Below are 25412 nucleotides of genomic sequence, written 5' to 3'. Positions count from 1 at the left end.
ATCCACCCGCCTTGGCCTTTGATCCCAAAGTGTGGTATTACAGGTGTGAGCCACTGCGCCCAGCCCCATACCAATAAATAGTAATGCTATAAAAGTATTCTATCAGTCTAGTTTAAGAGTAGAACTTCTATAACCATGAACAAGCTGGAAATATTTTTTGGGTTTTCTATGGGGCAAACTCTATGGTTTCAGGTAAAGCACAATAAATTTGTAATTAACCAAAAGTTCCTTTCCTCAAAGAGATATTATACTACCCCTCGGCCCACTGGCAACTGCCCGGCAGTCAAGGCCAGTGAGCCATGAGCACATCACTACTCCAGGCTGGGCAACAGAGTGACACCCTGTCTCAAAAGAGAAAAAAGAAAGAAACATTTATGAGCAACGTCTGCTCTAGGTAGTAGGCAAGGAAATCATCAGCATGTTGTATATTTATTGATCCGGGTCAAATTCAATCAGGAAAAAAAAGGGGGGGTTCCCTATTCCAACAAATTGATCTCTTTTTTCCCTAGTATAAGGAAGCAATGGCAAGGCGTCACCAATACAACTGGAAAGCTTCATGGGAGTTCCCACTCTAAATAATCATGTTCCATATTCTCTTAGAAGGGCAACTCAATACAGAAAATAAGACATGTTTGTTTAGGAAAGTGGAAAAAGAGGCTGAGGGAATAAGAAAGTGACTAAAAGGGAAAAAAATTCAACTCAGAACACTAGTACTTGTGAAACTGGAGGCATACCCTCTGTGAAATAAAAAGCAGATGGGCTCCAAAAAATGGGAAGATTCGTTTTAAGATAGACATGAGAGGAATAAACAGGAAAGCCTGTTAATGGAATGCTGATACTCTGCTTATCTGAGATGCTATGTCCCAAGGATGGTCTTTTGACTCTCCCGGGAGAGAAACAGTTGTTCCCTTTTACAGAAGAGCAAAATAAAAAAGAACAGCCTCAGTCACAAGAGAAGGACCTGATCACACTTCGGGTTCCCAGGTGGAAAGAAAAAGAAGAGTTGGTCAGATCCCTGACTATGGAATCTGGGACAGCTCTGACAAGTAATGGCTGCACTGTTCACTGAGTCCGGGGTTTTAAAGGGAGCTAGGTAAAAGGAGGTGGTGTAGATAGAAAGCAGTTGCCTGGCTGCCAAGCAGAAAGACTCCATCTGAAAATTCCTGGTTGAAGTAACTAGGAACAGAAACGAGAAACTCCTCTGCCACCATACTAGCAGCAGACTAAGTTATACATTTTCTGAGTCTATTTTTAAGCACTCCAAAATAATAGACAGTAATAAATTACAAACTTTATCAGAAGCAATGATCAATCAGCCCTTCTTCACATCTCATGAGAAACTGTCTCCATTATGTATTTAAAAGATGGAAATCACAGTATTATAAATATTACTTTCCTTTTCCTTTTATTTCCCTTTTCCTTCTTTCTCTCTTTTTTTTTTTTTTTTTGGAGACAGAGTCTCACCCTATCACCCAGGTTGGGGTACAGTGGCATGAACACAGTTCACTGCAGGCTCAATCTCCCAGGCTTAATGAATCCTCCCAACTCAGCCTCCCGAGTAGCTGACATGATAGGTGTGCACTACCACTCCTGGCTAATTTTTCTGTATATTTTATAGAAATGGAGTTTCACTATGTTCCCGAAGCTGATCTCAAATTCCTCAGCTCAAGTGATCCTCCCACCTTGGCCTCCCAAAGTGTTGGGATTACAGGCATGAGCCACCATGCCTGACCTTTCCTGTGTCTTTACATGATGCTACTAAGCCACTAAGAATAAGCAAACATTATTTTCACCAGAGAGGGCTAAAATTTGCTATTTTCCTCATGATTACTTTTTTGCCCAGTTCTGCATCCAATTATATACCTGATTCTTGTAAACAATGGTTAAAATCTAAGTTAAGGACAAGGTTTATAAGTTCAGTTTATTTGACCACAACCTTAGAACCTACAGCTTCATTAGTATCAAACTCTGAGTGCAAAATTATTGCTAAGTTAAATACAAAATTTGCTAATTTAAATACAATCTATATTATGTATCTACCTTCACCTTCTTATTCTCAATATAACTGCTATCTCCTCTACATTATCTCTATCCTACCTTACAACCACAATTTCTTTATAAAACTGTACTTTCCATTTGACTATAAAAGTTTGTACAAATTATAATCAACCTCACTAGATATCAACGGAATTACTATTCCCCAGTGTAAGTAATAAAAGTAGATGGAAAATCATGCCAAATCTGTATATAAACGCTCTAACATTTCCCAGAAAGATACTTTCATATAAGGTGATATGAAGTACGTTAAGTCTAGCTTAATATCCAACCTGCATAGTCGTCACTTGCTCTGGCAGTTGTAACTATTGGAAGCTTTGATTATCCTAAGTGGTCCAGGAAAACCAATATATACAGAAAGATAATTTTGCTGAGAAACAAATGTGAATCATACATGCTGTAAGGCTTAAGGGGAAGAACTCATGCCCAAGACTTGCCAACCACTCAGTATCTCAAAGGCCTATTACATTTTTTAATGTATAATTCTTAAGGTTTTTTTTTTTTAAAAGAAAATTACTTACTCCAGAAGAATATTATTCATATCCTGTGTAAAGAATTTTTTCCTTCCTTCTTCATCAAAAAGTTTGGCAGCCTAAAGAAACAAGAAAGATGATCATAAATCAAAATAGGCCATTACTCTATTTTGCATTCTCAGGACATGTGTTCAAAGGTTTTCTTCTGTTTTGTTTTGTTTTTTTTTTTTTTTTGAGATAGGGCCTCACTGTGTTGCCCAGGTTGGTATCAAACTTCTGGGCTCAAGCAATCCTCCCACCTTACAGCTTCCCAAGTAGCTGGGATTACAGGTATGTACCACTGTGCCCTGCTGCAATAAACAATTACTTTGAGATGAACATCTAATGAAAAAAAAAAAAAAAGAATCTCCTAACAGTAGAACACCAAATGAGTTGTGAAGAACAGAGAGGCAAAGCCATTTGAGTGATTCAAATTCAGCTGGGTATTGTCTAAGTTTCCTGCAGCTATTATAGCAAACTACCACAAACTTTTTGGCTTGAAAAAAGAGAAAGTTATCCTTCCTCAGTCCAAAGTCCAAAGTCAATATCACTGGGCTGAAATGAAGGTGTCAGCGGGCCCATGGTCCCTCCAGAGGCTCTAGGGAAGACCTTGTTCCTTGCCTCTTCCAGCTTCCGGTGGCTGCCAGCATTCTTTGGACACAGCCACAGCATTCCAACCTCAAATCCCTCTAGGCTCTCCCTTCACATTACCTTCTCCTCTGTGTGTAAAACACCTCCTTCTGCCTCCCTCTTCTAAGCATACAAGTGATTGCATTTATGGGCCATAGGCTAATCTAGGATAACAACCCCATCTCAAGATCCTTAACTTAATCACACACACAGCTTCCACCCTTCTTTTGCCATATAAAATAACATTCGCAGATTCCAAGGATTAGAATATGGATATCTTTTGTAAGGCTTAATACAGAAATTTCTTTTTTTTTGAGACGGAGTCTTACTCTGTCGCCCAGGCTGGAGTGCAGTGGCGCGATCTCGGCTTACTGCAATCTCCACCTCCCAGGTTTAGGTGATTCTCCTGCCTCAGCCTCCCAAGTAGCTGGGACTACAGGTGTGTGCCACCACGCCCGGCTAATTTTTTGTATTTTCAGTAGAGACGGGGTTTCATCGTGTTAGCCAGGATGGTCTTGATCTCCTGCCTCAGCCTCCCAAAGTGCTGGGATTACAGGCGTGGGCCACTGCGCCCGGCCAATATTTTAAAAATCTGTAAAAGTTGTGATCCTAAGAATATGAAAAAACAAAAAAATCAATTCCCATCAAGGTTAAGAGTCTTTAGAATCAAATACAAAGATATTTAGAAATAGTATAGGTCACAGTAGGGTAGCTACAGTTAAAAATAATTGATGGCACATTTCAAAATAGCTAGAAGACAATAATTCAAATGTTCCTGGTATAAAGATAAATATTTAAGGTGATGGCTAACCCAATTACCATGATTTGATCATATGAATGTATCAAATTATGACATGTACCCCAAAAATATCTACATCTTATATGTATTAATTAAAAAATAGTGTAGGCCAGGCACGGTGGCTCACACTTGTAATCCCAGCACTTTGGGAGGCCAAGCGGGTGGATCATGAGGTCAAGAGACCAAGACATCCTAACGAACATGGTGAAACCCCGTCTCTACTAAAAATACAAAAATTAGCTGGGTGTGGTGGCATGCACCTTCTAGTCCCAGCTACCTGGGAGACTGAGGCAGGAGAATTGCTTGAACCCGGGAGGCAGAGGTTGCAGGGAGGTGGAGGTTGCAGTAAGCTGAGATTGTACCACTGCACTCCAGCCTGGGGACAGAGCAAGACTCCATTTCAAAACAAACAAACAAAAATAGTGCAGTCCAAAAAAAAGAGGTCCAAATCGTGTGATCAACCCCCACATTGAAGTTGCAGACTTCTACGAGCAGACAAAAGAATCTGGTGCCATATCTAACTTGAATCCAAGAAGACAGACTCTATGACTCTGTCCTTAAGGAGTCACTGACATCATAATTATTAATAGAGTTAGCTACATTCCATGAGGATCGCTGACCAGAATACAGTCAATGATCCAGCTGAAATGTGTGGCTGGAGGCAGTATATTTTGGGGGAAAAAAATAACCATAGATATAGTCAACAACAACAAAAAATCAGTAGAGTTGGTAATCTCTAAGAGGAAGTTAAAAAGCCAAACATGTAGTGAATAAGTAAAGTAATACGGAATTGATAGTACAACTGTCGAAATAAACGATTTTTTTAAAAGGTCACTTAACTGATGATTTGGTGAAGGCAAAAACAGTATTTTTTAAAAAGTAATGTGAATAATAAATTAGTACTATTTTTAGATTCAATAATCATCACAGGTCATAAAAAGTATCAAACTGCAAATTAAGTTATAATCTCTTCATGATGCATATAGTACTTACCAAAGCCTAATGTGAATAAAAAATAGATTTCCTTTGAGTAAAAACACCTAGAAGAATTTCTGATGGAATTTTAAACTTTATAACCTTAAGACTTTTTATATGACCTAGTTATAGAAAATTAGATTTAGTTATCCAGTAGTCACACATGTATATAAACAAAAATGTCATGCAATACTTTTGGAACCTACTTTTGATGTATTAGCACGTAGTCCTATTTTTTTTTTTTTTTTTTTTTGAGATGGAGTCTTCCTTGGTTGCCCAGACTTGAGTGCAATGGCATGCTCACTGCAACCTCCACCTCCCGGATTCAAGCGATTCTCCCACCTCAGCCTCCCAATTAGCTGGGATTACAGGCGCCTGCCACCACGCGGGGCTAATTTTTGTATTTTTAGTAGAGATGGGCTTTCACCATGTTGGCTAGGCTGGTCTCAAACTCCCGACCTCAGGTGATCCGCCCACCTCGGCCTCCCAAAGTGCTGGGATTACAGGTGTGAGCCACTGTGCCTGACCATTTTTATTTCATTTTTTAAAAATGCTGGCCTTTACCTACTATTGTGATTTCCAACCAATTGATAAGTCTCAATCCACAGTTTAAAAGACAAGATACTGTTCCCATATTTATTTACTAAAAAATAAGCTCCTTGAGGGTAGGGCTATAATTCACTTAACTTTGTATCCTTGGTATGCAATTTAGTACCTGGCATAAAGTAGGCAATTAAAGAGTGTTGAAATTTAGCATACACACCCTTCTTTCATATTTGATATATATGCATATAATTTGTCTTCCTAAATTCACAAAATGAGGCAAATACTTCGGATGTCTTGTGTATTTTGATTATCCATAGGTTTATTAATTCTTGCTGTGATTTGCAAGGTAACAGCAAGGAGACAGAAAGAGATGTCTCATTTTCTACACACGTTACTGCCTACCATGTGTCTGACTTCATGCTCATCACCATGTTTAACCTTCGTTAAACATGGCCAAAAAAGTTGGTGTTACAGTCCCTATCTTATAAATAAGGAACTAACACACAGGATTGGTTCCTGCTAAATAAACGATAGCTATTATGAATAATTACACCTTGAAAAACCTGAATTACATCATTAGCACTTTTTAAAACCTAAAAGAAACTAAGATTGTAGAGATGGGGCCACATGGGATAACAAAAAACCTATGCCACCTACTCTGGAGTCAGGTGAATCCCGCTGTTTAATAATAAAAGAACCAACTCTATTGATGTTATCACTATAGTTATTTCTATTTATTTATTTGGGTTTTTTTTTTTTTTTTTTTGAGATGGAGTCTCGCTCTGTCACCCAGGATGGAGTGCAGTGGCGCAATCTCGGCTCACTGCAACCTCTGCCTCCCAGGTTCAAGCAATTCTCCTGCCTCAGCCTCCGAGTAGCTGGGATTACAGGCACGCGCCACCACACCCACCTAATTTTTTTTTGTATTTTTAGTAGAGACAGGGTTTCACCATATTGACCAGGCTAGTCTCAAACTCCTGACCTCAAGTGGTTCACCCACCTTGGCTTCCCAAAGTGCTGGGATTACATTCATGTGCCACCATGCCCAGTCAGTATTTCTATTTAAGAGAAAAGGTCTAGGCTGGGCGCAGTGGGTCACACCTGTAATCCCAGCACTTTGGGAGGTCAAAGCAGGCAGATCACCTGAGGTCAGGAATTCAAGACCAGCCTGGCCAACATAGGGAAACCCCATCTCTACTAAACATACAAAAATTAGCCAGGGGAGATGGTGCGCACCTGTAATCCCAGATACTCGGGAGGCTGAGGCAAGAGAATCTCTTGAACCCAGTAGGCAGAAGTTGCAGTGAGCAGAGCACGCCACTGCACTCCAGCCTGTGCGACGACGGAGCAAGGCTTTGTCTCAAAATAAATAAATAAGTAAATAAAATAAAACACCAGGTGCGGTGGCTCACGCCTGTAATCCCAGCACTTTGGGAGGCCAAGGCAGGCGGATCACAAGGTCAGGAGATTGAGACCATCCTGGCTAACACGGTGAAACCCCGTCTCTACTTAAAAAAAAAAAAAAAAAAAAAGAAAGAAAGAAAGAAAAAAGAAAGGTCTAAAAGGAAACATGGCAAATAAAAAGTTATAAAAATGTTGGGATTGTAGTTTATTATTTTTATCTTTAAAAAACAAAAGCAATTATACCAGTGTTATGTGGAAAATAAAAACAAACAAACAAAAGCATTAATTCTTATGTTTGTGCAGCAAATAAAAAGCAAGAGAATTATTACACTTACTACACGAAGGTCTTCGATACGTTTTTCAAGAAGTACAGGTAGACCCTCTGGGAGTGTAGGTACCACTTTGGGCATAACCTGAGAAGTGTAGGTTGGCTGGGTGGTGGTTCCATTTTCACCCCCCGACTCAGATAGGGGGCTACCATCAGAAGCAGCATCCAGTAATCTGTCGAAGTCAAAATCATCTAGCATCTCTAGGGCATTTTCAGCTTCCTGAAACAGCTCATGTTCATTTGTGCTAACAAAAATGGGAAGGTCTGGATCAGCGCTGCTGAGATTTAAGTCCGGGACGTCATTCCCCAGTGCTGCAGCAGCACATGGGGGTTTATTCAGAGAAGGGGTTGACAAGGTCACTGGGACTTTGGGGTTAGACTCCTTTAATGCATCCTTCTCTTTCTGGAATTTTCTAATCATGGCAGCTAGAGAAAGAGAATCTTTATAACGTTTCTTCTTTTTTTCAGACTTGTGTGAATTTAGAGCCACAACTCTGTGAAGACAAAAATGATCAGTTAGGCTATGTGTGATTTTAAAGGTTAAAGTGTCACATAAATAAGCAGGCAAGAATTAAAATAATCATTTGACAGGTGACAGAGCAGTTTTCTTAATTTCTTATTAACTTATACTATTACAATAGCACCTTCTTCAGTATAATCTGGAATGTCACCCACAAAAGGCAAATAGGTAAATGGCCATTACAGTGAAGAAAATGGGGAAACAGCTCAGTTTAGCTATTACTTCCTCCTAGAAATCTTTTCTAAATCCTATGGCTTAAATGCTTCTATGTGCACTACAGAACCTAAAAGGTTATTAGCATCTTGAAGGCAGCCCCGTGTTTCAGTCACTGTTATACAACCCAAACCCTGTATCAGTGCCTGGTATACAGCAGGGTACTTAATAAATATTAGCTGAATAAATGAATAAGTTATAAAGTTGAAAAACAATACATTCAATAAAAGGGATTACTTATAGCCTACATTCCCAAAGAAGTCTACTTGTAAATAATGAACATTTAAGACAACCATTAGTAATATACACATTTTTCCTCCTAATTTCTTAATGACTGTAATCCCAAGTTTTAGGAGGGGAGAAATACGCCCTACATCAATCTTATGGATATTGATAACCCAAAATTCAGATGCACCTCCACTGCTAAGTAGAGTAAGAAAATTCAGCCTCTCACAAGCGTCTTTCCCTTAGCTCTGTGAAAAAAGCCACAGAGAAGTCAAGGCAATTGGTAATGTTTGACTGCATTATACAAATAGTTTATTCTTCTGATGTAAGGCTTCTGAGAAATTCTATTTGTTTTTTAGCAGCAATATCATTAATAATAGCTATATACTGGCTGTGTGCAGTGGCTCATGCCTGTAATCTCAGCACTTTCGGAGGCTGAGGCTGGTGAATCACTTGAGCCCAGGAGTTCGAGACCAGCCTAGATAACATGGCAAAACACCATCTGTACAAAAATATAAAAATTAGCCAGGCATAGTGGTACATGCCTATAGTCCCAGCTACTCAGGTAGCTGAGGCAGGAGGATCCCTTGATCCCAGGAGGTTGAGGCTGCAGTGAACCATGATTGTGCCAGTACACTCCAGCCTGGGTGACAGAGCAAGACCCTATCTAAAAGAGAAAAAAAAAAAAGAATAGCTATGTAAAATCAATGAAAATTTTGGCTGGGTGCAGTGGCTCACGTCTGTAATCCCAGCACTTTGGGAGGCTGAGGGAGGCAGAATACCTGAGGTCAGGAGTTTGAGACCAGCCTGGCCAACATGGTGAAACCCTCATGTTTCACTACTAAAATATTCTCTACTAAAAATACAAAAATTAGCCGGGTGTGATGACATACACCTGTAATCCCAGCTACTTGGGAGGCTGAGGCATAACAATCACTTGAACCCAGGAGATGGAAGTTGCAGTGAGCCTAGATTGTGGGACTGCACTTCAGCCTGGGTGACAGTGAGACTCTGTCTCAAATCAATCAAATCAAAATTTTTAATATTAAAACAACCATAAATTGTTTACATATAGGCTACTGCCAATCCTCATTCCCCAGGCATCTAAACTTAGTTTTAGTACCAAAAGATTAGAACAGTTTTTTCAATGTTTATAATATCTTTTCAAACTGGTTCTTGTTGGTAAAAGTAGTAATGAGCATTTCACCTAAAACACTAGGAGTCTCTAAGATGACAAAGCCTTCTACTTAAGAACAAATACTACAATACTATTAAACATAAGTCACTAATATTTGTCAATAACGTACTAAATTAGACTCAGCTAGGCTGAATTAGTTAATGGTAAGTATATCTTTCTAAAGGGAGAGACAGTCAGACTGTGACGCCAGTTCCCTTCTTAGGTTTAATTTAACGTACCCCAGTTGTTTGGGAACTTTTTTCCTTGGCTTCTTCTCCTTTTCCCCTTCCTCTTTCCGCTTCCGCTTCTTCATCTCAATATCATCTTCTTTTATTTTCAGGACCTGCAAAATGATAAAAGAATGATCATTTATGTAAGTAACAATGCTTTACTCTTTGATGTTAGCAATCCAGCATCGGCAGTGGTTTTTCTCAAATGTCAGTGTGCATTACAATCGTTTGTTATAACTGCAGATCCTTGGGGTTCAAGAGCACTCTCACCTCCGGTTTCGATTCAGTTTTCTGAGTTAGGACCTTATAATTTGCATTTTAAACAAGCATTCTGGTGATTCTGGTGTAAGTCAGTCTTTGGGCCACACTTCAAGCAACACTTACCTAAGGACACTATATCTTTCCCAAAGACAATGTATACAAATTCTATAGATTTCGTTAAAAATGACATCTTAGGAAAGGTAACAGCTATTAGTATTAACCTATCCGAGAAATATAACCTTCTCCCAGAAACAGTAAATTATTAGCCCACATTTGTAGAGAGAAGTTTTTACAAGAAAATATAATTCTATGATGTAAATACCAATTTTCCAATATCTACATAATTTAATTTTAAAGCATGTAATTATATATTCATGACACAATGGTTCGTATTTTACTTTTCCTTACATTCACACATGTGACACAAGTAACATTAAAAAAAAAATCCTATTAATTGAACATTCTCAGTACTGTTGCAATGTTTGATAAACTCACCTTGGGTGGCTTGTGCTTTTGGTTGTCTGTAATATCATCTTCTTCAGTATCTGAAGCTTGGCGAAACTGTAGAGTGCCAGTGTTGATATAAAAGCCTCCATATTTTGTTGTTAGAGAAGCGGGAACTAATTCATCATACTAGATTAAAAAACAAAAAAGTTTCCGCTATATCCTATTGTCTTTAACTCTATAAATGTCAAAGAAATTCATCCACCATGGCAGCATCTCCCTTAAATCCTAACTGCAACAGACTGCAATGAGGATGTTTGTAAAATAAATTTAGAAAAGGTTACTATCTGAAATAAAAATTAGTTCTGATAATTTGGTGTAAGAAAAAAACTTCTGAAATAATAAAGTAAATTCTAAATATATCACCTGCTAAGAAAAATTTAAGGATCACTGCTACTATTCCTTTTTCTTCCTTCCCACTGCTACTATTCTTAATGACAAATGGTTCTGATGAGAAATCAAGTTTAAAAAGATGACTAAGTGTCCAGATAAGGAGTAAATTTCATTTCCTACCATAAGGAGATTTTATAAAGAATAACAAAACTGGCTGGGTGCGGTGGCTCACGCCTATAATCCCAGCACTTTGGGAGGCTGAGGCGGGTGGATCACCTGGGGTCAGGAGTTCGAGACCAGCCTGGCCAACATGGTGAAATCCTGTCTCGACTGAAAATACCAAAAATTAGCTGGGCGTAGTAAGCCCAGTGACTCAGGAGGCTGAGACAGGAGAATCCCTTGAACCCAGGTGGCGGAGGTTGCAGTTGAGCCAAGACTGCGTCATTGCACAACAAGAGCGAAACTCGGTCTAAAAAAACAAAAAACAGCAACAACATTCTATTTAACAGAAACTATTTTTTCTGTCTTAGCCGTATGCTTTTAAGTGGAGAAAACTTTAAAAACATTTAATTTAGGCCGGGCATGGCGGCTCACGCCTATAATCTCAGCACTTTGGGAGGCCAAGGCAGGTGGATCATGAGGTCAGGAGTTCAAGACCAGCCTGGCCAACATAGTGAAACCCCATCTCTACTAAAAATACACACACAAAAAATTAGCCGGGTGTGGTGGGGTGGGTGCCTATAGTCCCAGCTACTTGGGAGGCTGAGGCAGGAGAATCGCTTGAACCTGGGAGGTGGAGGGTGCAGTGAGCCAAGATCATACCACTGCACTCCAGACTGGGTGACACAGTGAGACTCTGTCTCAAAAGAAAAAGAAAAAGAAAAATAGCAAATATATTTTAGAAAAAGAATAGCACATATTTTAAAAGAATTGAATAGCATAGAAAAACAATTGCCCAGTTCAGAAAGCACATACTTGAGGACCTAGAATGAGGAGGTACTTTGCTTGGAGCAAGGAACTCAATTTGTTTAAATCACACTTATGTTCCCAAAGGCTAGATCTCAAGGTTTATCATTACCTCACCTGATAAAGATGGGTAAAAAGCAAACACTAAGTGAAGGACAACTTAACCAAATGAAGGTGTTCAAAGTAGGAAAGAAAAAAGGAACTTATCTGATTGTAGAAAGATATCTGTTACCTGGGATCTCCAGACCTCTACTTCCGAGGTTCTTCACATCATCTAACTAGTCTTTAAGAAAGTCAGATTTTTAGGGAAACTTCATTGCCATGGGCAAGGAATATACATATCCTATTAGCTACGGTAAGAATACTAAGGCTAAGTACAAAAGTTGTAATTTTAACCTGTATCTTTTTCAATTATATGGAGAATGGAAAAATGAAGAGGTTCCAGCTTAATCACACTGAATTAAAAAGAAATAAAATGATTGAAGGTAAAAGAAAAAAAAAACTACTTTCTTATCGTTCTACTTGATACACTACTAGAAAGATCTACTACAAACATCTACACTATTATAAAGATCTTACAGAAAAGGGGCAGTACCATCTGCAAACAAGTGATATGAGGGGTGAGGGATTAAATGTGAAAAGACAGTAATAATTTTGAAAACTAACTGTGATAAGATAAAAACACCTGTACTCTTTGCCTACATTGTTTTGTACAATGCTTTATAATTTTCAATACTTCTTCATATAAATTATTTCATTTGGTCCTCATGATACCCTTGTGAGGTAAGAAAGGCAAATATTACTCCCACTTTAAAAATGAAAGCCAGGTAAGTACCTTACCAAAGCAATTCTATACATATGTTTATGGCAAAGTCAGTGGCTGCCTCCAACCCATCTAATTTATTGTAAAATAAATTTAGAAAAGGTTACTATCTGAAATAAAAATTAGTTCTGATAATTTGGTGTAAGAAAAAAACTTCTGAAATAATAAAGTAAATTCTAAATATATCACCTGCTAAGAAAAATTTAAGGATCACTGCTACTATTCCTTTTTCTTCCAAGCAGCTTCACGTGGGAGTGAAACATGTTCATCTCCAGGTATACAGGGCAATTCTGATGTGCTCAAAGTCTGTTTTCTTATGCAGTATTCTGCTGAGCTTTTCCTATCCAAACACTCTTCAGAGGAATACACTCTTTGTGAATATTTAGTTCAGTCATTTCAGTAGAATGTGTTAAGAGGTAACACACTGAACTTAAGAATCAAAAGGCCTGGATTTAGATTCTTTGCCTATGACTAGCTACTGCGACCCAGGGAAAATCACTTAACATCAAATTTGGAGGGTTATAAAACAGGGACAATATTACTTCAAAAGTTCTAGTGAAATTTAAAAGAGACTATCTAAATAAAAGTGTGAATCATGCCTGGTATCATTATTTATTAATAATAAATAAAACATTTTCTTTCAGCTCTTTTACAATTTGGTAGCATAAATATGAGACTAAAAATAATCTTCAAAAGCATTTATTTTCAGGTATTTATTTTTAGTAATTAGTGCATGATTCAGAATATATTAAACAATATGCCAACACTGAAAGCTTACTGGCAATACAATAAATGAAAAGAACAAGAATCATTTGGTTCGACCATAGTTGTTTTATGTCTGAATTATCTCATTAAAAAAAAAACAAATAATACGTCAAGGGCAAAGACACTAAGTTATTTTGTTAAGTCACGCAACCTGCATTTCAGTTCAATTTCTTCTTATAAAACAGGAACCTACCTTGTTCAGAAACTAGTTGTATGACTAAACAATTCGTATCTACAAAATTTATCCTGACTTATTAAAACAGAAGTTTTCCACTTTTCTTCACCACAGCCCAAGTGGAAAATACATTACCCATCAAAATCTAGCACACACATACACACACAATAAAAACTGTATAGTCTACCAATGACGTACTAGTTCCTATTCTATTTGATTTCATTTTCTTTAAAAATACCAGTCATGCCCTTTAAGTTGATATATAATCCAATTATGGGTTACAAAAGTCAGCATGAAAATATCCTAAATGCTATAAAAGGAGATATTAAAAATGCTATGTATAAAAGTTACATACTATATGATTTTCTCTATAAGACATTCTGGAAAAGGTAGAACTCTGAAGACAGTTAAGACCAGTAGGTGCCAGTGATTAGGAGGGAAGGAGGAATGAATAGGCAGAGCACAGAAGATTTTAAGGGAAGCGAAACTACACTTCTGTGTGATACTACCATGGTAGATACATGTCATTATTCATTTGTCCAAACCCACAAAATGTACAACCCCAAGAATGAACCCTAATGTGAACTATGGACTTCGGTGACAATGATGTGTCACAATGTCTGGGCTCATCAACTGTAACAAATGTCCTACTGTGGTACAGCATGCTGAGCGGGGGAAGGCAGCGTGTGCATGCGGGCAAGGTGTTCATGGAAACTCTGTACTTTCTGCTCAGTTTTGCTGTGACTCTAAAACTGCTCTAAGAAAATAAAGTTTATTAATTTAAAAAAGCTATTTATGTAAGTGTGAGTACATGTGATGCCCATTTATATATGGCTAAGTTACTTCTTGGGTTATTTAGAATTCAAAATGCACACATAACACTTCTACTGATGCTTTGCACTTGCTTCATGTTTCTTCAGCTAGTTTACATTCATTACCTTATTTAAGGCTCAATAATTCTGTGGGGTAAGCAAGTCATAGCAGAGAAAACCGGGTGGTGCTAAAAGACTTGCTCCTGGCTACACAGCAAATTAGAAACTGAATTAAGATTACAATCTAGACTTCTGCACCGAGTTACAAATCGAGGTCAAGACTCCGGAAAACATTCCATGCCCTGATTTATTGGTTGACAACCTTTTTTGTAAGACGAAGGCCATTTTACTCCAAAGGGCACTGGCAATATGTTACTTCTACAGACCAGACTGCCTAGTATGGTAAATAAGTTTATGTCGGGACAGCAGAATTTTTTTTTTGTTTCGTTTTTTTTTTTGAGACGGAGTCTCACTCTGTCGCCCAGGCTGGAGTACAGTGGCGCGATCTCGGCTCACTGCAAGCTCCGCCTCCCGGGTTCAAGCCATTCTCCTGCCTCAGCCTCCCGAGTAGCTGGGACTACAGGCGCCCGCCACCACGCCCGGCTAATTTTTTGTATTTTTAGTAGAGATGGGATTTCACTGTGTTAGCCAGGATGGTCTCGATCTCCTGACCTCGTGATCTGCCCGCCTCTGCCTCCCAAAGTACTGGGATTACAGGCATAAGCCACCGCACCCGGCCGTGACAGCAGAATTAACTTAGGAGTTTGACAGAATATCCAATGTGCCTCATGTTGAAGTCCTTACTGTCACTCTCCTACCTTTAAATGTTCTGTCATCAACTTTATAAGCAAGCACTGTAGCAACAGGAAAAAAGACATAATATATAATTTGTGGGTAGTGTAATAGTCACCTAGTGTCACCTTCTGTATATGCTTAATTACTGCACATTGCAGAGGATATCATAATCCCAGGGATTAGATTACTCTAGTACACGGACAAGAATGGAAGAACATACACCTTCTCTACTGCAAAACATGACTTGTTGTCTTTCATTTGTTATGTGATCAAGGGGCTGCTACAGTCCTTAAATGCTCTCCTAAATTCCTTTTCCTTTTGTAAGAGAAAGGGGATTCCACGGGAAAAGCTGTAGGGCTCAATCAAAACAGACTGGTGATAAAGACTGGCACCCAATGTACCATCCTGGTAATAAGGCATGGCAGCAATAAAGAATTAAACAGATATTAGAGATGTCTGCCAGATTAATTTCAACCCAGTAGCACCAATCTTTAAGATTGCATGGTTCTTATCTTGGAAGTCATTTTGAAACACACCTGCCCAAGTTTGGGAATATCAATAAAAATCACGATGCAAATAAATGCCCTTTGACCAATAAATTCCACTGCTAGAAATTTAACCTACCCATATAAATGCACCCTCTAAATACCCTTCATACACAGTTACTTCAGTAGATAAATGCACCCAGATGCTCCGTTATTTGTATGCACATAAAACCAGAAACAGTTTACATGTACATCAAATGGGTGTAGATAAATACATTATGTAATTTAGGTATATTCACTAGCAGCCATTAAAAGGATTATATCCATGTACTAATATATAAGTATCATTGAAATTTCTGGACAACTACACAAGAAGATTTTTAGTATTTACCTCTCAGGACTGGGGCCTTTGGGTACTTTACCTTCTACTTCATAACCACCTTGTACTTTATTGTTGTTTTACCATAAGCATATGTTAATCTTATAATTAAAAAAAAAGAACACTAAAATCTCTGTAGGCCTCACCTCCAGAAATCCTAATTCCTTAAGTCTGAGTTAAGACAAGTGTACTAATATTCTCACCCTTGATTGAGAACCATTAGCTTAACATAATGTTTTTCAGCATTTGATTTTCCTTTTTCTCTTTTTTTTAAGAAACTTGTTTTTGTTCTGTTTGAGCAAGGGGTGAGGATGGAGTCAACGCTATAATTAGACTTCTGAAAATGAGCAACTACTAGAGAATCCCAAGAGATTCTTTCAGGAACTGGAAAGGGGCAGAGCATATGAAAATAAAGACATTGTACAGAGTCAGCAAACCATGAGATGCACTGGCCAAATCCAGCCCACCGGCTTGTTTTCAAACAGCTTGCAAGCTAGAAATGGATTTTACATTTTAAAAATTATTGGAAAAAAAATCAAAAGAAATTAATATTTCACAACACACGAAAAATTATATGAAATTTAAATTTCACAGACCATAAATAAAGTTTCATTGTAACGCAGCCATGCTAATTCTTTAGGTATTATCTATGGCTGCTCTCATGCTACAATGGCAAACTTGTGTAGTTGTGACAGAAACCACAGGGTTCACAAAGTCTAAAATACTATGTGGCCTTTTACAGAAAAAAGTTTGATAAAACTTGGTCTATTTTAACAGTGTAATAACAACTCACCACAGACAAACCCAAAATTACAAAATTCTCAGTCTGCAGCATTCTTTAAAAAAAAAAAAAAAGGGTAAAGAAATCTTTAAGTAGTGAACATGGCTTTAAAAAGCACAAATAAAAACATTCACTGCACTATTTAAGTTACTTTACCCTTGACTTCTACTATCCCATACAAACAATGAATTTGCTGCTATATTAAAGATACATTACTCACAGCCTCTGAGTTATCAATAAATGGATCTGTCTCATCATAGCCAAAGCCTATATCAATTAAATCTTGTAGCCGATCCTTCCGGTGTTTACGGGGTTTCCCACCCTGCAAAGAACAGATACGTTAGACTGATTTGGTACTCATGCTGTTTCCATAAAGTTTAAAAAGACGTGTTAGAAGAATTCAAATAATTTTTGTAGATAGTCCCCCTCTCCAGGAGGTTTAAGTCCTCCCACACCTTGAATGCAAATTGCACTTAGTGACTTGTTCCAAAGAGTGTAAAAAGGGGAGGGACAGAGTAACTTCATAGTAGAAAACCTGGCCAACACTACCTCTCTAGGTGACCACAGTCAACGTCAACAGGGATACATCATACTGACTGCATGTACCCATGATCTGTGATAAAAACTGCACTTCGTCACCTCTGTGATCTTCTCAGTAGCCTATAACCCCAGCCTAACCCTGAGAAAACCATCAGACAAAACCAAATTCATGGACATTCTATGAAATGAGTGACCAGCTTCTTCAAAGTTGTCAAAATTATCAAAAACAAGGAAAATGTGAAAAACTGCCACAGTACAGATGAACCTAAGGAGAAATAATGACTAAGTGTAATATGGTAACCTGGCTGATTCAGAAACTGAAAAAAGACACTAGGGGAAAACTAGTAAAATCCAAATAAAATGTGGAGTTGAATGGTAGTGTGCCAATGCTGGCTCCTTAGCTGTAACAAACATACAAATTGCAAGATGTCAACAACATTGCAAGATGTCAACAACAGGGGACAGTAGGTGAAGGCTGTATGGGAACTCTCTGTATTGTCTTTGCAACTTTCCTGTAAACTTATGTTTTAAATTATTATTATTTTTTTAAAGATAGGGTCTTGCTCTATTGCCCAGGCTGCAGTGCAGTGGCATGATCATGGCTCACTGCATGTTTGTTTTTTGAGATAGGGTCTCACTCTGTCACCCAGGCTGGAGTGCAGTGGCATGATCATGGCTTCACTGCAGCCTCAACCTCCCGGGCTCAAGTGAACCTCCTGCCTCAGCCTCATAAGTGGGACTACAGGTGCATGCCTCAAAGCCCGGCTAATTTTTAAATATTTTTGTAGAGACAGGGCCTCCCTATGTTGCCCAGGCTGTTCTTGAACTTCTGGGCTCAAGCAATCCTGCTGCCTCAGCCTCCCAAAGTGCTGGGATTATAGGTGTGAGCCACTGGGTCCAGCCTAAAAGTATTTGTTTTAATAATTAGAATTATACACACAGACATACAAGAAAATGAAAAATGAGTGCATGTAAAAACTGAAATGAGTACGTGAAATCTGAGTTAAGATCTATTATCTAGTTGACTGTATTATGCCAATGTCAATTTCCTAGTTTAGATAACTTTAGATATGTAAGATATACTACTGGAGGAAGCTGGGTTCAACGGGCACATGGGATTTCTCTGTAGTATATTTGCAACTTTTTGTGAGTCTATAGTAGTTCTTTTTTTTTTTTTGATACAGGGTCTGGGCCGGACGCAGTGCCTCATGCCTGTAATCCCAGCACTTTGGGAGGTCGAGGCAGGCGGATCACCTGAGGCCAGGAGTTCGAGACCAGCCTGGCCAAAATGACGGGACCCCCATCTATACTAAAAATACAAAAATTAGTTGGGTGTGGTGGCATGCGTCTGTAGTCTCAGCTACTTGGGTGGCTGAGGCTCAAGAATCACTTGAACTGGGGAGGCGGACGTTGCAGTGAGCCGAGATGGTACCACTGCACTTCAGCCTGGACAACAAAGCGAGACTCTGTCTCCAAAAGAAAAAAAATGACACAAGGTCTGGCTCTGTAGCCCAGACTAGAGTGCCATGGTATGGTTATAGCTCACCTTGGAACACTTAGGCTCAAGCGATCCTCCCACCTCACACTCCCAAGTAGCCAGGACTACAGACACAAGCTATGGTACCCATCTTAAATTTTCTAAGCATCTTCTAAGACTTCCCTGTCCCATGATATTTTTTTTGGTAGGGAATGGGGGAAGCGGATGCTTAGAAAGAGAAGAGAAGGCCAGGTGCAGTAACTCATACCTGTAATTTCAGCACTTTGGGAGGCCAAGGCAGGAGGATTGCGAGAGCCCAGGAGTTTGAGACTAGCCTGGGCAACACAGTGAGACCTGTCTCAACAAATTTTTTTTTTTTTTTTTAAATTAGCCAGGCATGGTGGCATGTTGCCTGCGGTTGTTGCTACTTGAGAGGCTGAGGCAGGAGGAACCCAGGAGGTTGAGACTACAGTGAGCCAAGTTCATGCCACTGCACCCCATCCTGGGTGACAGAGCGAGACCCTATCTCAAAAAACAAAAGCAAAAACAAAACCAAGAAAACAATTAGTGCAAAAGATTCTGCAAACCAACATGCCACCACTAAGCCACAGTGAGCCTTGTAGAGAGCATGAGATGCAAGATGTAAATCTCTAGTCATCTCATTTGGTTTCAGCTCTCAAACCGCATACCTCTCAATGAAAAGTGTGATTCTAATGGTTAAAGATGAGTAAGTTGTATGTAACATGGCCCTTAAATAAAAGCGAATTGCTTTGCTTTGTTTCAATGCAAAGAAACAGTGATCTGTTCCAATGCTTGAGGGAAAAAAGTTATGCCAGACTTATGAAAGACATCTCCAACATGGTGTCATCACTTTACAAGTAACTTGCAAAGGCAATTCTGACTAGCTGCTATGTCTATATTACATAGTGATGCTAAAAAAACTTAACTCCTACATAAGCTGTGACTCCATTGTACACTTTTCAGTGGACAAAACAACACGATTACTATACCATCATCACCAAGAAAGGTACTGTGGTGCGAAATGTAAGTAATGGTTCCCATATTTTTAGATTTTACAAGTTCGGTAAAAGTTTCAAGTACAATTCTAGGAACCAACATCTTGCTAAATAGGGCTACTGAGGGTATAATCCCAGAACAATGACAATCCTTCTCAAGAAATGCCAGTTGGCAACCTTAAACAACATGCATACATGCATACACACACACACACACACACACACACACACACACACACACAGAGATGTAATAAATATATACATATACACATATATACATACAACATACCCATGTGCTTAGATGCAAAATACATATTAGATTGTCCTTTATTTTTCCCATTTTGGCAGGTCTGCAGACTGAGACCTTTATATTATGTTATAGAATTATGGTGAGAATCAGCATTCAGGAAAAGGAAAGAGAGAGGTTGGTAGGAGGTAGTCTATTGAGAAGAAGTTACACACAAGCAGTTAAGGACATGAGGGATGATTTCACCCTAAACTGAGAGAGAGAGGAAGAGATCTAATAAATATATAAAAATCCACAGACAAAACTAATGAAGAGGACTAGTCCTGCCACATACGAAATATTTTTAAAGTTATGGGAGTTAAAATAGGTGAGGTAGGAATATAAGAATAAAAAGATTAATGAACAGCATTGTTCAGAAACCTACCCTAGTATATAAGAATTAAAGATGAAAAAGGCAGCATTACAACTCAATGGAAAATGATCAATAAATGAGATTAAAGTAAGATATCAATTTCCTCTATCAAATTAGAGAGGAATTTAATTTGAATTTGAAAATTCAAATTTTGAAAAGATTTTAAATTCTGAAAAGATGGAGAATAGGACTGCTCAAACACTGCTGATAAAGAATGTACCAATAAAACCCTTTTGGAAAGCAATCTGAAAGCATCTGCCAAGAGACTTTGCAATACTCTTACATTTTTTTCTTCTGCCTCTTCCATGATTTCCAAATTTCCTATGAAGTTATTACTGTTATAATAGAAATATGCTAAAATAATTCTTAAAACTCTTCATCTTATTTGACCCAATAATTCTACATAGCTTATTTCGAACCATTACTTAGAGTCAAAAATATCTGTTAAGAACTTATGCCATAGAAAGCAATATGTTAAGATATCAGAATTTAAGTATGAAATGTCCTTGTCTTCAAGTAACTTAAAACAAGATAATCTATTAAACAAACTTACTGAGCACTTACCATGTGCCAGCCTTCATGGATTTTATAGTTATACACAAGCAGTTAAGTACAGAGAGGGGAAGAGAAAGTTTAAACAAATGACTACAGTAATTATAAATGGTAGAAAGGAAAAAGGTTGAAAGGAGACCTTTTCAACAGAGGACCTCATCAAGGTTTCTTCCTAAGATATTCATACCCAGACAAGGACAAGTGGAAGGCATCAGCACAAGGAAGTAACTGACAAGATCAGTGTTTAACAAAATCACTCTGACTACTGGTATGGGGAATTAACACAGTTGGGGAATAAAACAGCTAGAAAGAAAAAAAAATGCTCAGATTTGCAAGAAATTCACAAGTTACTGGGGCATAAAATATATATCTAAATACCAAGCTACCATTCACTGAATGCTAACTTTGCATCAGATCCTATACTAAGTACAATCATCTATTATTTCACATTTGACAAATGGGGAAAACGAAGGCTAGGAAAGGACAAGTAACTTATCTAAGGTCACACAGAAAATAGGTGAGCCAATCTTCAAACTCATGACTGCCTAACTCCAACAGGCCATTCTTTTAAAAATTCTATATGAGAAGTTATAGAACCTATAGGGTCATTTTTTTAGTTGAAAACACCTTAAACTCTAATAAAGCAGAACTGAAATTAGTGTTTCCACTGTCATTTGTCTCTAAATTAGCTTCTCCCACTTGACATTCCAATTTTGTTCATCCTTACTATTTTTTCTGCCTTAAAACCATTATTGGCTAAAATTAAGAGTGATGACATCAAATGCTAACACGGACATGGAGCAATTGTTCTCTGATTCATCACTAGCAGGAATGCAAAATGATGTGGCTACTTTGGAAAATGGTTTGGTAGTTTTTTGTTTTTTTTTTTTTTCCTTTAAAGCTCTCTCTCAGCGAATCAGGTAGTTTCTTATTAAGCATACAGTTACCATTGGACCTAACAACCCCACTGTTACATGCACCCAAGAGAAATGAAAATGTGTATTCACACACAGACTTGCACTCTCACGTTTATAGCAGCTTGACTCATGGCAGCCAAAAATTGGGAACAACCCAACGGTCATCATCTGGTGGACGGATAAACAACTGTGGAACATAATCCACAGTAGGAATACAGTGGATTACTGCTCGGCAATAAGAAGGGACACAGGCAATACATGGAGGAATTTCAAAAGTACTATGCTAAGTGAAAGTACCCAGATGCAGAAGACGTGAGATTCCATTTACAGGAAACCCTAGAAAAGGCCAACAAACAAACACCAGAAAAGCCTGGAGTCACAGGAACCAGATCAGAGGATGCCAGAGGCTAAGTTTGGAGGGACAGATCTGTCTGTAAAGGGAATTTTCTGGGGTGATGCAATTGTTCTGTATCATGATTGTAGTAGTGGTTACAGGATTGCACGCATCTGTTAAAATCCATCAAACTGTACGTTTAAAACGGATGAATTATATTTATTTAAATTATACCTCAATAATGCTATTTCAAAAGTCTCTCATAATTTCTGCTTCCAAGTGTCTCTCCCCATAAATCTTTGTTGCCATGATTAACCATATCTACGGCTTCCCTTCCATTCTGTCAATACTAGAATGCTGGCCTTTGTTTTTCACCTAAACATAATGAATGTCTTAATTAGCCTCTCTTCCCTCAAATTTTTTTTGAGACGGAGTCTCACTCTGTTGCCGCTCAGGCTGGAGTGCAGTGGTATGATCTCAGGTCACTGCAACCTCTGCCTCCCAGGTTCAAGTGATTCTCCTGCCTCAGCCTCCCGAGTAGCTGGGACTGCAGGTGCGCACTACCACACCCAGCTAATTTTTGTATTTTTAGTAGAGGCAGGGTTTCACCATGTTGGCCAGGCTGGTCTCGAACCCCTGACCTCAGGTGATCTGCTCGCCTTGGCCTCCTAAAGTGCTGGGATTACAGATGTGAGCCACCGCGCCTGGCCTCTTTCCTCAAATTTATCCTGCATAATTACCACCTAATTAATATTTGGAAAATACCCTATTATTTCCCCTGCTCAAAATGCTTCAAAAGCACTCCACCTATAAGAATTGAAAACCCTTAACATGGCACCAGTTAAATGCCTTGTACATGTTGACTCAAACCACCTTTCCAACTTTTTTCTTACAATTTTCCAACATGAACACTTCATCCATTCAAACTGTCTACCAACTCTCCCCCAAACACACCTTCTTACTGTTCCTTGTGCTTTCTCCCCATCTGGGATAGTCTCCTGCTACTCACTTAATCCTCCCAGCTTTCTCATATCAGCATACATTTTCAATCTTTTCTCCAGGATGCTTTCTCATTAAAATCACAATGACAATGATCTTTTTTGATCTCCTAACATATTTTTTGTCTAGGCATAAATAGCTGCCTATGAGATTTACCTGGGAAAACTAAACAAACAGGTTCTGTTGTAATGGGCACAATCAGATATATGTAGAAGTGCAAACAATTTATGGGTAATTAGAGATTTAGGAACATCTATGTCTAGCCAAAGTGACTAGTTTGTTGCCATCAGAAACCATAATAGTTCTGAGTCCATAATCTAATCTAAGTAGTAAAATGATTAGTATTGTTAAATAAGTATAAATCTTATCATGGGGAGCAGATAAAAGACTTAAAGCTTTATTTGATCATAATAGTATTAATCTGACCAAAATGCTTCCCCTCAAAATGATCTTACAGGTATAAGGTCTTCACCAAGCATATCAATTATAAAAGTGTAAATTATACAAACTATCACATATCCATTCAATGTTAATAGCCATTGAAGAATAATGTGGTAGGCTGGGCGAGGTGGCTCATGCCTATAATCCCAGCACTTTGGGAGGCTGAAGCAGGTTGATCGCTCGAGCCCAGGGAGTTCAAGACCAGCCTGGGAAACATGGTGAAATCCTGTTTTTCAAAAAAAAAAAAAAAAAAAAAGCTGGGCATGGTGATGCGTGCCTGTAGTCCCAGCTACTTGGGAGGCTGAGGTGGGAGGATCGCTTGAGCCCAGAAGGTCAAGGCTGCAGTGAGCTATGATCACATCACGGCACTCCAGTCTGGGTGATGAAGACCTTGTCTCCAAAATAAATAAATAAATTTTAAAAAATTGTGATAGAGAGTATTTATTAATATAGAAGGTAACAAGAAGAGTTTCCTAAATGTTATGTACAGCTCAGGCTATTCACGAAAAGGTGCTATCAATGTTCACTAAGCATCTGAAAAGGTCCTCAACTTAACTGGTTATTATGGAGACAATATCTAAATAACAAGATATTGTTTCTTCCACTATCATATGAACAGGATATTCTCATCTATGAAAAACAAAACATAGCAATATATATCTATAGATATGTATAAAATGCTCAAAGAATACACAACAAGCAGATAACCATGGTCATTACGACAGAGAAGGGATAGAACTGGAAGCAGTGGTGCAGGAAGACTTTGATGTAATATGTATTATTTGAATTTGTTTTTAATAAAAGGAACATATTCATGTATTGCTCAGGTGATCTAACTTTTTTTTTAAGAGATGGGGTCTTGCTATGTTGCCCAGGCTGGTCTTGAACTTCTAGGCTCAAGACATCTTCTCTGCCTTAGCCTCCCAAGTAGCTGGGATCACAGGTGTGAGCCACCACACTAGGCTCTTAAAAAAATTTTTTTATAGTGTAAGAAAGTACAAATGTAATTGCACATGGATTTTTAAAACTCCTGAAAGGATACACTTTCAACTATCAAACTATTCACAGTGGTTCTGCCTGGCAGTGGACTTACAGGTGATTTGCTGATTTTTATTTTGATCTTTTCATTTACCTGTATTTATATATCCTCTTACAGTGAACAGTAACAAAAAAAAAATCTTTGAAATATGTGACTGCCCACATACACATAGCTCTCTGGGGCAAGAAACTCACAGTGTCTCTAAGGAGTGACCTGGTTAGCTGGGAGTCAGGGGTAGGAAGGAGATTTACTTTCTATCATTAGCTTTTGTATCTTCCGAGTTTTATTAAGGACATGTACTACCCACTCAATAAATGTTATTTTATTAGGTTTGGCCCACCAAATGTTCACTACCAAAGTTTTGAACTCCTCCTCATTTGGCTCTACTTTCCAGTCCCACTGTGGGGAAAGAGTTTTGGATAACGTGTATTTGACACACCCAAACCTGAGTAGCTCTTTCTTAACTCACTCTCCAACAACCAGAGTTCCAAAGGCATGGCTCCACTTATAAATAGATTTTTGCCAACTATAAGGCACAATCTCCAGTTCCCTCCTTCATCACAGAGGCCATTAGAGTAGTTTTCTAGGCACAGTTTGCTTTTCCTCACTTGTGGCCCTCCTGGAAAACTTCTAACCCTGACCTGCCTCCTGCCTTACCACCCCATATCTATTCTCCACCCTCCAGTTCCCTAACTGTGCTAAAATTCAATAATGTGTAAATTGTATAAGCTGGAACCAAACTTTT

The 25412-nt window shown here is 38.5% G+C and overlaps 1 protein-coding gene across 10 annotated transcripts in view; it reads right to left on the bottom strand.

The window, feature by feature from the left end:
- UBN2 (ubinuclein 2) overlaps positions 1 to 25412 on the bottom strand; it is a 101208-nt gene that overhangs the window by 61455 nt on the left and 14341 nt on the right. For 8 of the 10 annotated variants that reach the window (XM_054656309.2, XM_054656310.2, XM_001150331.8 and 5 more), the window contains exons 3-7: positions 16914 to 17015; positions 10371 to 10508; positions 9624 to 9727; positions 7257 to 7743; positions 2577 to 2647 (exon numbers count right to left, since the gene is read on the bottom strand). In XM_054656309.2, coding sequence (XP_054512284.1) covers positions 2577 to 2647; positions 7257 to 7743; positions 9624 to 9727; positions 10371 to 10508; positions 16914 to 17015 — 902 coding nt within the window. The remainder of the gene's footprint in view (positions 1 to 2576; positions 2648 to 7256; positions 7744 to 9623; positions 9728 to 10370; positions 10509 to 16913; positions 17016 to 25412) is intronic. The other 2 variants (XM_009454315.5, XM_063815644.1) reach the window with 1 other exon arrangement.

Source organism: Pan troglodytes, chromosome 6 (assembly GCF_028858775.2).
Source record: "Pan troglodytes isolate AG18354 chromosome 6, NHGRI_mPanTro3-v2.0_pri, whole genome shotgun sequence".
Taxonomy (NCBI): Eukaryota; Metazoa; Chordata; class Mammalia; order Primates; family Hominidae; genus Pan; species Pan troglodytes.
The sequence above is the reverse complement of the archived record's forward strand: the minus strand, read 5'-3'. Positions and strand labels throughout refer to the sequence as shown.